The 13418-nt window shown below is 39.1% G+C and overlaps 1 protein-coding gene across 3 annotated transcripts in view; it reads right to left on the bottom strand.

The window, feature by feature from the left end:
• TRAPPC9 (trafficking protein particle complex subunit 9) overlaps positions 1 to 13418 on the bottom strand; it is an 831895-nt gene that overhangs the window by 511342 nt on the left and 307135 nt on the right. For all 3 annotated transcript variants that reach the window (XM_054018404.1, XM_054018403.1, XM_054018405.1), the window contains exon 19: positions 3515 to 3625. In XM_054018404.1, the coding sequence (XP_053874379.1) occupies positions 3515 to 3625 (111 nt within the window). The remainder of the gene's footprint in view (positions 1 to 3514; positions 3626 to 13418) is intronic.

The raw sequence follows: 13418 nt of genomic DNA, 5'->3' as shown, positions 1-13418 counted from the left end.
TTTGGATTAAAATTTTAAATGATCTGGACCATTCAGAAATGGTCCAAAGTAAATAGGATGAAATTCAACAAGGATAAATGCAAAGTACTCCACTTAGGAAGGAACAATCAGTTGCACACATACAAAAAGGGAAATGACTGCCTAGGAAGGAGTACTGCAGAAAGGGATCTGGAGGTCATAGTGGATCACAAGCCAAATAAGAGTCAGAGTAACACTGTTGGGGGGTGGGGGGAGAGAAGGATGTATTAGGAGTTTTGTAAGCAAGACATGAGAAGTAATTCTTCCACTCTACTCTGCACTGGTTAGACCTCAACTGGAGTATTGTGACCCGTTCTGGGCACATTTCAGGATAGATGTGAACAAATTGGAGAAAGTCCAGAGAAGAGGAACAAAGGATTAAAGGTCTATGAGGAAAGATTGAAAAAATTGGTTAGTTTGTTTAGTCTGGAGAAGAGAAGACAGTGGGGACATGATTACAGTTTTCAAGTACATAACAGATTGTTAGAAGGAGAAGGGGAAAAAATTCTTCTTCTTAATCTCTGAGGACAGGACAAGAAGCAATGACCTTAAATTGCAGCAAGGGAGGTTTAGGTTGGACATTAGGAAAAACTGGAATAAATTGCCTAGGGAGGTTGTGGAATCTCCATCTCCAGAGATTTCTAAGAAAAGGTTAGACAAATATCTGTCAGGGATGGTCTGGATAATACTTAGTCCTTCCATGAGTGCAGGGGATTGAACTAAATGACCTCTCAAGGTCCCTTCCAGTCCTATGATTCTATTACTCCCATTTATTATTTTATACCACCCAAATCTGTGCTGGCTCTTCACAAAAGATATACTCCTTACTCCAAAGAGCTTACAGGTTTTTTTTAAAATATGGCTGAGGTTCAGAAACACTATGGAAAGGATGTGACACGAAAGGGCAAGGGACACAGCAGCACAATCTCACATTTACTATGGTTAGGCATCGCACATCTTGGTGATTGTTAAAGTTTTTCTTTTTTTATCTTTTTAATTAAACATAAGGAACACAAGACTGCCTATTATTGTCTTATTTAATCCAGGGATCATGGAAGAGGTGAATTCTATAATAAACAAATGGCAAAAGTGCAGCTTCAATCTGAGACAATGAATTTCCTGAATGTGGCGGCTCTGGAGTCACTAAGGCTGACAGTGCCCAGTAATTTCAACACTGGCATAAGATCATGAATCTTCATATTCAGTTCAGGATTTTGTGGCCAACATAAGGGTTATAGGACTGTCCCAGGTAGCTGCAGACTCAGCTTTGGATCTAGTGTTTGGGTTAGAATCAGAGGGCTGGATAAAGTACTCCTCTCATGGAAAATCATTGGGTCCAATGGCTTCAAAATATAGTTTATTCTCCTGGAGGAGTGAGGAACTTATTCTGATGATCTGCCACTTTCAACGGTACTGGAGTGTTTCCCCTTTCATGGTTTCATCCTCACAAGTAACCTTGGTTTAATGATGATTTGTGAGAGATGAGGCAAGGTGTAGGACAGCTAAAGAGCTAATGGCAGAAATCCTGGGCCAAAGATGACTTATTGGGACAAACATTTCCTAAGGTCATGAGGTATAGCTGTGTGCCTCTTGAGAAGAACCATCATTCCATATGGTAGAGAAACTGTTTAATGAAGTTTTCCTTCTCACTGAGAGCAAATTTCTGGTTATTTTGCAGAGAAAATTACTTGGATTAAGACTAAGTTGCCCACATCAATGACAGTAAAGGAGGATATTGAGAAGTTGAAAGCCAAAATTCACCTGGGTTTAGAACTGTGGTGGTTGTGGTTCTGAATGTGATCAGAAAATTCTATTCCACACCCTGTTTGGACATAAGGCCTTCTTGGCTGATGAAAGCTTAAAGGGAAGTTCTGGGTCATTTGGAGGCAGACTGTCAATACCACCTTTAAGAAGGGCAGAATACTGAGAGCTCTTAAGGAAGTAAGTGCATATCTCAACTGAAACAACAAGGAGTCTGGTGGCACCTTAAAGACTAACAGATTTATTTGGGCATAAGCTTTCGTGGGTAAAAACCTCACTTCTTCAGATGCATAGAGTGAAAGTTACAGATGCAGGTATTATATACTGACACATGGAGAGCAGTGTCAGTATATAATACCTGCATCTGTAACTTTCACTCTATGCATCTGAAGAAGTGAGGTTTTTACCCACGAAAGCTTATGCCCAAATAAATCTGTTAGTCTTTAAGGTTCCACCAGACTCCTTGTTGTTTTTGTAGATACAGACTAACACGGCTACCTCTTGATACTTGATATCTTAACTGAAGAAACCATCACTTGATGTCGACACTTGTCAGTTATCAACCAGCATCTCATCTTCAATTTGTTTCAGAGTATGGAGAAGATGGCAATGAAACACCTTTCAGAGAGAGCAAAGGAGCCAAATTCCCCTACCATCAACCCAGGAAACCTTTTTCTGCCTAAATTCCTGAAGTACTCTGTGTAGACTCATTCCTCCAACCCACACCAACTCACCTCTCCCCACAACCTGGGAGGAGGAAGGGGGGAAAGAATATGTAAATTGATGGCTATTTTGCTAGAGGGACAGTGTGTGGGGGGCTGGAGATTTTACCCAGATAATATAATGTTTATTTGTATGTAAGGCATAAACTTTTTGAGGAAGCCTCTTGTTAATATTTTGGCATTACAACACTGATTTTCCCCCAATGATAAAATAAATTCACTTCTTATAAGCACCACAGAAGAAATGGGGTCTTAGGAAGGATTTGATTGATAGGGTAATGGTCTCAACGCTATTAATTGTTTAGGACTGTGTCCACTACGTTCCATGCACTTTCCAGATATTAAAGAAGGATGGTACCTGTCCATATGAACAAACAGTCTAACAACTGTGAAGTGGACAGGTTAGGAAAGGGGATGGAAATACCTCTAAGAGCTCCTGCCTAGATAAGTGCCCAAGGAGATGAATGAAGGGAACAGACTACAGAGCTAACCTACTGTAATTGCGCCTGTTTTCTTTTTCTCTGTTTCCATTTTCTTTTGTCTATTTCTTCTTTTCTCAGAATGGTTGTTATGGTAGAAGTGAACTGAATGAAGAAAGGTCTATTCTGTGCAAAGATTATATATCAGTGAATTCAATCTATTTCAACCAATAAAAGCTGAGGTTTCAACATCAAAATACGCTCTGTTTAAAGTGCATCAAGAACCATTATATTATAGAAGTTTTAGGAAAACATAGCCAGTCATCCAACAGTCCATGTCATTTGTACAATGCTGAACCCATTCTTTCGCTCCACAAGTAACAATCACCTTGTGCTCTGCAATTAATTTTACTGGAAGAAAACTACAGACAAAATAAATTACAGCGAGACATTCTTAGCACTCAAAGATGTATCTTCGGCGAAACAAAAATAGACCAGTCTCTGAAACTGTACGATTTTAAAAAATATGAATAGCTCACAAAAGTTAAGAGAATAAAGCTATAGCAGTATCTTTTTAATGCCAAAAGCACTTACCGCTGACATTCCCCCGCATGCAGAACTAGATCTTCGTTGTTTTTAGCACTAACAGTCAGCTCATGTTCAGTTGAATTGAAGACATCAAGGAGTAGATGGCATTGTCGGGTGCTGTTTGGAAACGAAAAATAAATTAATACTGTAGCTTTAGTAACACATGATAGAGTATTTGAATTACATATATTATGGACTCAAATTATATTTACCCTCATCTATTCCAATTATAGTATCTTAATTTTTCCTCTAAAACTAACTCTGATTAAACCTTGTTGAAATTTAAAAAGAGCATGCATAGTTGAACAAGAGCAGAATTTAATTATACTTATGATCTGCACATGTCTATGTCACCTATCTAGTGTGATCACTTCTAAGTATCCTCAAAAGTACCAAGTACAATCCAGAACCACCTTTATTAGCAGATTGCCGCCATTAAACAATGGATTTTTTGTCAATTCTTTGCATGCTCATTTAAGTCCATTTTAATATACACGACTTTGTTGACAAAGTCCTTTTAAGACCCAAACTATTAAGATCAGTGTTGTTTCAGAAAAAATGAAGGAAGACAGCAGAATCAGCTGGAAACAAGGAGGAAAGTTATAAACCCACCCAATTTTCTACAAACCACTAGCAAGCACTTCATGAACAACCGATTCAGAGACCAAACTGGGAACCATTTATCTAGAACATCCCCTGCAGCATTGTCCATTATTGTACATTTACTAGAATTTTGTTCAGTTGAGTTTTTAGAAGTCTTAAGAAATGGAGCTTCCAAATTTAACTTTCGATCTTCGCTGAAAAAAATCAGTCCCTGCATGCTGCAAACTATTTTTGTTGCTCTTCTCTCTGAACCCCCTGCAAGTTGTCTCTGTGTCTAGTAATTAGGGGTCCAGAACTGCACTGTTTGTAGAAGCTTTAGTTATTTTCATTTTTAAAACTGTCCCTTTGAAGTATTTACATGAACATAATATGAAATTTCCTCATAATAGAAACATTAGGCTGCAATTTCAATCTGTAAATGAAAACCTTAACTGTTTGAGAAAGGTAGAAGGGAAGTAATGAAAACACTAAGGGCTGGTCTACACTGGGGGGGGGGGATTCGATCCAAGATACACAACTTCAGCTATGCAAATAGCGTAGCTGAAGTCGAAGTATCTTGGATCGAATTACCTGGGGTCCACACGGCGCGGGATCGACAGCCGCGGCTCCCCCGTCGACTGCGCTACCGCCGCTCGCTCTGGTGGAGTTCCGGAGTCGACGGTGAGCACATTCGGGGATCGATATATCGCGTCTTAACGAGACACGATATATCGATCCCAGATAAATTGATTGCTACCCGCCGATATGGCAGGTAGTGAAGACGTACCCTAGGTCTACACTACAACCTTATATAGGTATAACTACATTGCTCAGGCATGTGGAAAATCCACACCCCTGAGCAATGTAGTTATATCGACCAAACCTCCAACGTAGCCAGCGCTGTGTTGGCAGAGAGCTTCTCCCGTCACCATAGCTACCACCTCTCGTGGAGGTAGATTAACTACACTGACAGAAGCAGCTCTCCCCCCACTGGCATAGTGGCATCTTCACTAAAATGCTATGGTGGCACACCTGCACTGGTGCAGCTTTTTAAATGTAGACCAGCCCTAAGATTCTTGTTATGTCTACTATGACTAATGAGAGAAAAAATATTATCTAACTGTTCAGAATCCTAAGGACGAAGGGGAATGGATGAAGCTTTGACATTACCAAGGGTCAATCTGGACTGATGGACAGCTGTGGTCCCCTCAGTTCCCCAACTTGGGGTGCCGTTTACACTGTTTCGCTGTGAGAACAACCACTCCTGGTCTACTCACACACAGCCACCAGCATGTAAATCACTCCCAGCTATACTGTATGAGTTCTATAGCCAGCCACTATTGAATTACACTGCAGGGCAATATCAGCAAACTCCCAATCCCAGACATTCCCGCAGAAATATCTGTCTTGTACTACCCAGAAGCCTCCTGCACAATACAAGCTCATACAAAGTCCATCATTTCATTAATAGAAAATTATATGCATAAATCTTGTTACCCCAAATGGAGTTTCCCAAACACTTCAATCCAAACAAACTGATTTAGAATAAACAACTAATCTAATTTATTAACGACAAAAAGATTTTAAGTGACAAGTAATGAGGCGTATAAGTCAGAATTGGTTACAAGGAAATAAAAGGTGAAAGGCAACTAATACCTCACTTAACAAGCTAAGTGAATACAAAGCAAAAGGTCTCTCTCATCACATGTTGCAACAGTCTTACTGCCTGAACCTCTTTCATTCAGGATCTCCCCAGCCTTCCCCAGTGCAATGCTGCTTCCTTTGTTCTTCAGGGGTTGATACTGCCATGGGTAGAGGGCAAGGGTGAGATGATTTGGGAGATATGGCCTTTCCTCTTATAGCCCTTTCTCTTCTGCAAGAATCATCTCCAACTGACGTTCAGGAGACAGAAAAATTGCATGGTCAGGACCATTAAGCTACTTTGTCAAAATGTAGATTTTTTGCCCACACCCTCTCTGCTGCTGAAGAGTGGCCACTTGATCAGGTGATGGTGCATTTGATCTTGTTGACACCTGGCTGAGGCGTTGGTTAGCCTTTTGTCTCTAGGGAACTTGTTTGTCACTGCCCTTCAGAACATGTCCTGGTAATATCGTACAGTGGAATCTTGGCTCTTTGCATACAATGTTGCCACACATTTTACCAGGCCAACAATGATCAGCAAATCATGAGTTTTTAAATGATACCATACACAGTATACTTTATGCTAATTTTTTTATAATCTTGTAAAAGGGGTGGTCCTTGAAAAGGTAAGAGTGGGTGGAGTTCTGAACTTTCAAGGGGGAGTGGGATTGGTTAACAGAAACTTCTGGAAGGTAGGTGGGACATCTAACATGGTTCTATATAAATAGGGCCCTACCAAATTTACGGCCATGAAAAATGCATCACAGACCATGAAATATGGCCTTACTCTGTAAAATCTGGTCTTGTGTACTTTTACCCTATACTATACAGATTTCACAGGGGGAGACCAGCCTTTCTCAAATTGGGGGTCCTGACCCAAAAGGGAGTTGCAGGGGGGTTGCAAAGTTATTTTAGGGGGGGTCGTGGTATTGCTACCCTTACCATACCATGCCGTGCCACCCTTACTTCTGCGCTGCTGCCTTCAGAGCTGGATGGCCAGAGAGTGGCAGCTGCTGATTGAGGGCCCAGGTCTGCAGGCAGCAGTGCAGAAGTAAGGGTGGCAATACTATACCATTTCATCCTTACTTCTGCGCTGCTGCTGGCAGCGGTTTTGCCGTCAGAGCTGGGCTCCCGGCCGCCCACTACCGCTCTCCAGCTGCCCAGTTCTGAAGGCAGCATCGCTGCCAGCAGCAGCACAGAAGGGTGGCACTACCGCAATCCCCCTCACCCCCTACAATAACCTTGTGACCACTCCACAACTCCTTTTTGGGTCAGGATCCCTACAATTACAACACCGTGAAATTTCAGATTTAAATAGCTGAAATCACGAAATTTACTGTTTTAAAATCCTATGACCATGAAATTGACCAAAATGCACCGTGAATTTGGTAGGGCCCTATATATAAAACTAGTTAGCTCGTCACATTTTTAAGTCTTCACAGTGTCGAATTCACTAGGTGGTTATTTCTCATTCTAACTGCAGTAAATGTGAAAGCTGATAATCAATTCCATTGTCACAGTTTCAGTGGAAACCTAGTTTGAAATAATTAACAAAGAACTGGAGCCACACAAGGACAAAATCAAAAATGACTCCAAGAAGCTACTGAACTTTTCCATTATTTAGCCAAAAACACTGTAAAGAAGAGGCTGAAATGTCGCTGATAGAAAATAAACATCAGTTTATCCCCTCTCTCCTACATTTTTCACCCCAAATCTTTATTTGCAAAGGAGGCTGTGTCACAGTTTGTTGCAGTGAAATAGTGGGAAATTGTATAAATACAATGGAGCAGAAAACAATTTGAATTTTGAATTGTCACATTTTACGAAGACCAGAAGTACCATCCAGCAAACTCAGTATCGATCAAGGTTGTTTAACATATTCAGATTGGTTCAGCAACATTTTAATAGGATGCAAAAGTATAAATTTGGTAAAAGTTTATCATTAGCCAATATAAGATACCACACAGTGGTACGCCTAACTAATTAGTAGACTGGATTTCCAATTATTATCCTTTGATGTTTCACTTACACAATTGTAGACTTTTCATTTTGTCCACTACACCTATCTCCAGGCCACACTGCAGGAACAGCTGGATTGGCACCTTGTCCTAACCCTCCGGGCAGGGAAGGAAAGGAGGGTCCCAGCTGGGCGGCGGCGACAAAAGGCCCCTTTTGGTAAGTATTAACCTTTTACAATTTTGTATATTACACAACATAAAAAACACTTTGGTTATCTATAAATTTAATCCCCTGTACCTATGAAGCAGAAAAGTTCTGTCTTTAAACTGAATGTAGGTCTGGTCTACACTGGGGGGGGGGGGAGAGGGGAATCGATTTAAGTTACGATTTAAGTGAATAACGTAGCTGAAGTCGATGTACTTAGATCTACTCACCACGGTGTCTTCACTGCGGTCCGCCTGCGCCTCTCGCAGAGAACATGAAACAATGGGTGTTACCATACACACTATAAAGGAGAGTGATCAGTTAAGGTGAGCTATTATCAGCAGGAGAGAAAAAACTGTTTGTAGTGGTAATGAAAATGCCCATTTCCAGCAATTGACAAGAAGATGTGAGGAACTGTGTGTGTGTGTGTGTGGGGAATATAGTGTGTATGGTAACACCCATTGTTTCATGATCTGTGTGTGTGTGTGTGTGTGTGTGTGTGTGTGTGTATATATGAAATGTCGCTGATAGAAAATAAACATCAGTTTATCCCCTCTCTTCTATATTTTTCACCCCAAATCTTATATATATATATATATATATCTTCCTAATGTATTTTCCACTGCATGCATCCGATAAAGTGGGCTATAGCCCACAAAAGCTTATGCTCAAATAAATTGGTTAGTCTCTAAGGTGCCACAAGTACTCTGATTCTTTTTGCGGATACAGACTAACACGGCTGCTACTCTGATAGCACATCAGAGTGATCATACCATCAGGGATGCAATGTAGGGATGCAGTTAGAACAGCATGTGGTACAGCAGGGCTGGGTGCACTGCGAGACACCACTGTTGTGCCATTCAATGGAGCACCTGTCAGGGGGGACTAGTCCTTCCTGCCAGTACAAGAGAGAGACAGGCAAAAGTTAAGAGCTGCTGCTGAGTGCTCTGTTTCCCAAGGCCTTTGGGCTTCAGGCATGTTGCCTATGTGTTCCTGTGTTGGACGCTCTTGCTGTAAGTCAATCAATTCCATAATAGGGACTGTTCTCTGTTTCAGTTAGTTGGTCCAGTTACTCTCACACTAATGTACTCGTCTCTTGCTTTTTTATGGGCTGATGCCATTCATTTTAGCCCTCTGTGTCACTTTTACAGTCACTATCACCAGTTTTATTTTAGCTACTGCAATCTGTACTCTTGATGAGCAAAACTGCGAGATAACATGAAAGGTGCTTTATGAAATAAAATTAGTACTTTTGACATTCACACTCTTATAACTACACACTGATCAAAACCCTATTACTCATGCTTGGAAAATATGGGATTTTTTGTTCTTTGTGTTGTCCTATTAAACTACAGGAGGCACAATTTTTTTCTTAACTTAAGGAGGCTCACTATGACAAAGTTTGAGAAACCCTGGGTTAGACAAACACCTGTCTTGGATGGTCTAGATATACTTAGTCCTGCCTCCAGGCAGGAGGGGCTGGATTAGATGCCTTCTTAAGATACCTTCCAACACTACATTTCTAAGATTAAATATGACTCAAGCTCGTGAAAGCAGAATAGTAGATGTAAATTGGTGCATTTTAATTAGCATTTTCAGTGTAACGTACAGGATGTGTTAGCACATACATATGAAAGAGTAAGAGTAGATAGTAAGCTCACATTTTAGTTGGCTATTTGAACCCTCAAATTAAATCTGGTGGAAATGTTATCACTATCTTACGCAGTGTTGTTGTAGCCCTGTTGGTCCCAGGATACTAGAGAGACAAGGTGGGTGAGGTAACTGTTGGTGAGAGAGAAGTTGGTCCAATTAAAGATCTCTCACCTACCTTGCATCACTATCTTAAGTACTCCTAAGGCACCAATCACCTTGGTATCTAAGACATCATACAGGAAAGATCATTTCCCAAATTTAAGTCTATTTGAAACACAAGGGAACTGAGGAAAAAAGTCTGTATGGTATTTTTCCAATTGATCACTTGGGTATCATTGTTCTCTCATAAGAGCATAAGAATGGTCATACTGGGTCAGACCAAAGGTCCATCTAGCCCAGTATCCTGTCTTCTGACAGTGGCCAATGCCAGGTGCCCCAGAGGGAAAGAACAGAAGAGGTAATCATCAAGTGATCCATCCCATCGCCCATTCCCAGCTTCTGGCAAGCAGAGGCTAGGGACACCATCCCTGTCCATCCTGGCTAATAGCCATTGATGGACCTATCCTCCATGAATTTATCTAGTTCTTTTTTGAACACTGTTATAGTCTTGGCCTTCACAATATCCTCTGGCAAGGAGTTCCACAGGTTGACTGTGCATTGTGTGAAAAAATACTTCCTTTTGTTTGTTTTAAACCTGCTGCCTATTAATTTCTTTTAGTGACCTCTAGTTCATGTGTTCTGAGGAGTACATAACACTTCCTTATTTACTTTCTCCACACCAGTCATGATTTTGTAGACCTTTATCATATCCCCCCTTAGTCGCCTTTTTTCCAAGCTGAAAAATCCCAGTCTTATTAATCTCTCCTCATATGGCAGCCATTGCATACCCCTAATAATTTTTCCTGCCCTTTTTCTGAACTTTTTCCAATTACAATATAACTTTTTTGAGATGGGGTGATCACATCTGCATGCAGTATTCAAGATGTGGGCATACCATGGATTTATATAGAGGAAATATTATATTTTATGTCTTATTATCGATCCCTTTCTTAATGGTTCTCAACATTCTGTTCGCTTTTTGGACTGCCGCTGCACATTCAGAGAACTATCCACAATACCTCCAAAATCTCTTTGTCGAGTGGTAACAGCCAATTCAGATCCCATCGTTCGATATGTATAGTTTGCATGTTTTCCAATGTGCATTACTTTGCATTTATCAACACTGAATTTCATCTGCCACTTTATTGATCAGTCATGCAGTTTTGAGAAATCCTTTTGTAGCTCTTCGTAATCTGCCTGGGACTTGTCAATCTTGAGCAATTTTGTATCAACAACTCTCTCAACAACTACTAAAGGTAACTGATAAGTAACTGGGGAACATCATCTCTTAGTAAATTAAAAAAAATACTATGGGGTTTCACTGTATAGGTCACATTGCTAGCTTTAATAAGAAGATGCATTTCCCAGCTGCATTCAAATTCTTCAGGAACACTTCAATGCCATATTTTTGGAACCAAGGGAAACTAGACGAATAATATTTTATGTTATGAATTGCCAACTGAAAATCTGAAGCTACAAAAGCATAGCCTGTCTCTTAAAAACTAAATAAAAGCAGTTTAACATCTCATATAAAACTTAAGCAACAAAATCTGATACAAATTCAAAGCAAATTAATTAAAAAAGTTAAATAAGGAGAGAAAGCGTAAGTGCAAACTTTGACTTGTAATTCACAGCATCTAAGTATTTGGATTCAGCAGAAAAAAGATCAATAAATCAAGAAAAAGTGTGTTTTACTTAATGAGAAACATTTATTCACAGGTGTTTTGAAAATGATAAATTTCTACTATTTTTCACTTTAAAATGTAATATAGTATGATGAAAGACGGGGCTTGGTGCTGGGAAATCAATATTACGAAGCACAAGAGATAAACAGCTTTGTTGATCACCAAAACCATTAGCATAGAATAAATACAGAGACATGATGAGCACATGAAAATAATAAAGTGCATTTATGAACATGCAGTCAACTCACGTATGTAAAAAATAAAGGGACAATAAGAACCTTTCGGCAGTGGCTGAAGGAAAAAAGCTGCATACAAAGAAAGATTTAAATATTATATATTATTTTTGGCCCTTTTTCAGCAAAGCACTTATGCATCAGCTTAGTTACTTCAGCATGTGCTGAAGTCCATCCCCATTCAGCAATCACTTGAGTACATGCTTAGCTTCCATTGACTTTACACGCTGATGTGTACATTGAACACAGATGGACTAAAGCTAATGAATATAGTAAAGCATATGCTGAAGTGCTTTGCTGAATTGGAACTATCCAGCACCTGTTACTATGCAGAGAAAGTATACATTAGAACATAATTGGACTCCATGGAAGCCTTAACTACAAATCAAGTCAGCACTATAATAAAAGTTGTTTTGTTTGTTTGTTTTTAATGGAGATATACCTATCTCATAGAACTGGAAAGGACCCCAAAAGGTCATTGAGTCCACCCCCCTGCCTTCACTAGCAGGACCAAATACTGATTTTGCCCCAGATCCCTAAGTGGCCCCCTCAAGGATTGAACTCACAACCCCGGGTTTAGCAGGCCAATGTTCAAACCACTGAGCTATCCCTCCCCCCTTTTTTATTTTTTTAGGGTAAAATATTTGCTATCTGCAGTAAACCACTGGCAACAGAATGACAATTAAGGAATAGGAAAGTCTTATTTTAGGATAAGGAAAATGGTCATTACCTAATACAAAAAATAATAAATTTGTGAGTTTCTCAATACTACATTGTTAAACACAATAATCACCTAGAGATCAGAAAATAAAGAACTAACTTTAGACCGTAATGAGAGTTGGGAAAGAGGTTATGGTACCTAGCATTTAGAGCAGATGACTTGTAGTTGGCTGGGTTCCTAGCTTTTTCTAGGTTCTGTGGAATTTTTGTAAAACAGTGTAGATGTTTTGCTGAGCATTTACAGAGTCCCCAAAGTATTCAGTAAATCTGCCTAGCACTAAAATTGCATGATTTGACTATGTACATGTATAAGACATGTCTGTACAAAATTAAACCTTAATCAGAAAAAGTTAAATCTGTGGTTTATTTCACTCCTGAACATGTTTGCATCTCATAGGATAAGAGGGATGTATTCCAGAAAAGAGTCACAAATAAGGAACTTCTAAAGGTAAATTATAAACTTTAAACCTGCAATCTTTATTGACGTTTAAAAACTATTAATGAAGTTATTACATCTCTCAAGTAAGTTAATATTATCAAATGTATAGAGGAATGTTGTATGACTGATAAAAACAAAGATTAGATTTTTAATCATAGGAGATTACAATTACAGGCAATTATCTTTTAGCTTGTATTAACTGTTAATTTTAAATGACTGTTCTAGAACTAGGTAACTGCAAGGAAAAAGATATCTTTAAAGTAACGCTGTTGATTAATCGCAGTTATCTCGCACAATTAATTAAAAAAATCACCATTAAAAATTAATCGCAGTTTTAATCGCACTGTTAAGCAACAGAATACCAATTGAAATGCATTAAATAGTGTTGGATATTTTTCTACATTTTCAAATATATTGATTTAATTTACAACACAGAATACAAAGTGTATAGTGATCACTATCATTTTTACAGTGCAAATATTTGTAATAAAAATAGTAATATAAACAAAAGAAATAGTATTTTTCAATTCACCTCATAAAAATACCGTAGTGCAATCGCTTTATCATGAAAGTGCAACTGACAAATGTATATTTTTTTTCCTACATAACTACACTCAAAAACAAAACAATGTAAAATTTTAGAGTATACAAGTCCCCTTAGTCCTACTTCTTGTTCAGCCAATCGCTAAGACAAA

Source organism: Malaclemys terrapin, chromosome 2, assembly GCF_027887155.1.
Source record: "Malaclemys terrapin pileata isolate rMalTer1 chromosome 2, rMalTer1.hap1, whole genome shotgun sequence".
NCBI lineage: Eukaryota > Metazoa > Chordata > Testudines > Emydidae > Malaclemys > Malaclemys terrapin.
The sequence above is the reverse complement of the archived record's forward strand: the minus strand, read 5'-3'. Positions and strand labels throughout refer to the sequence as shown.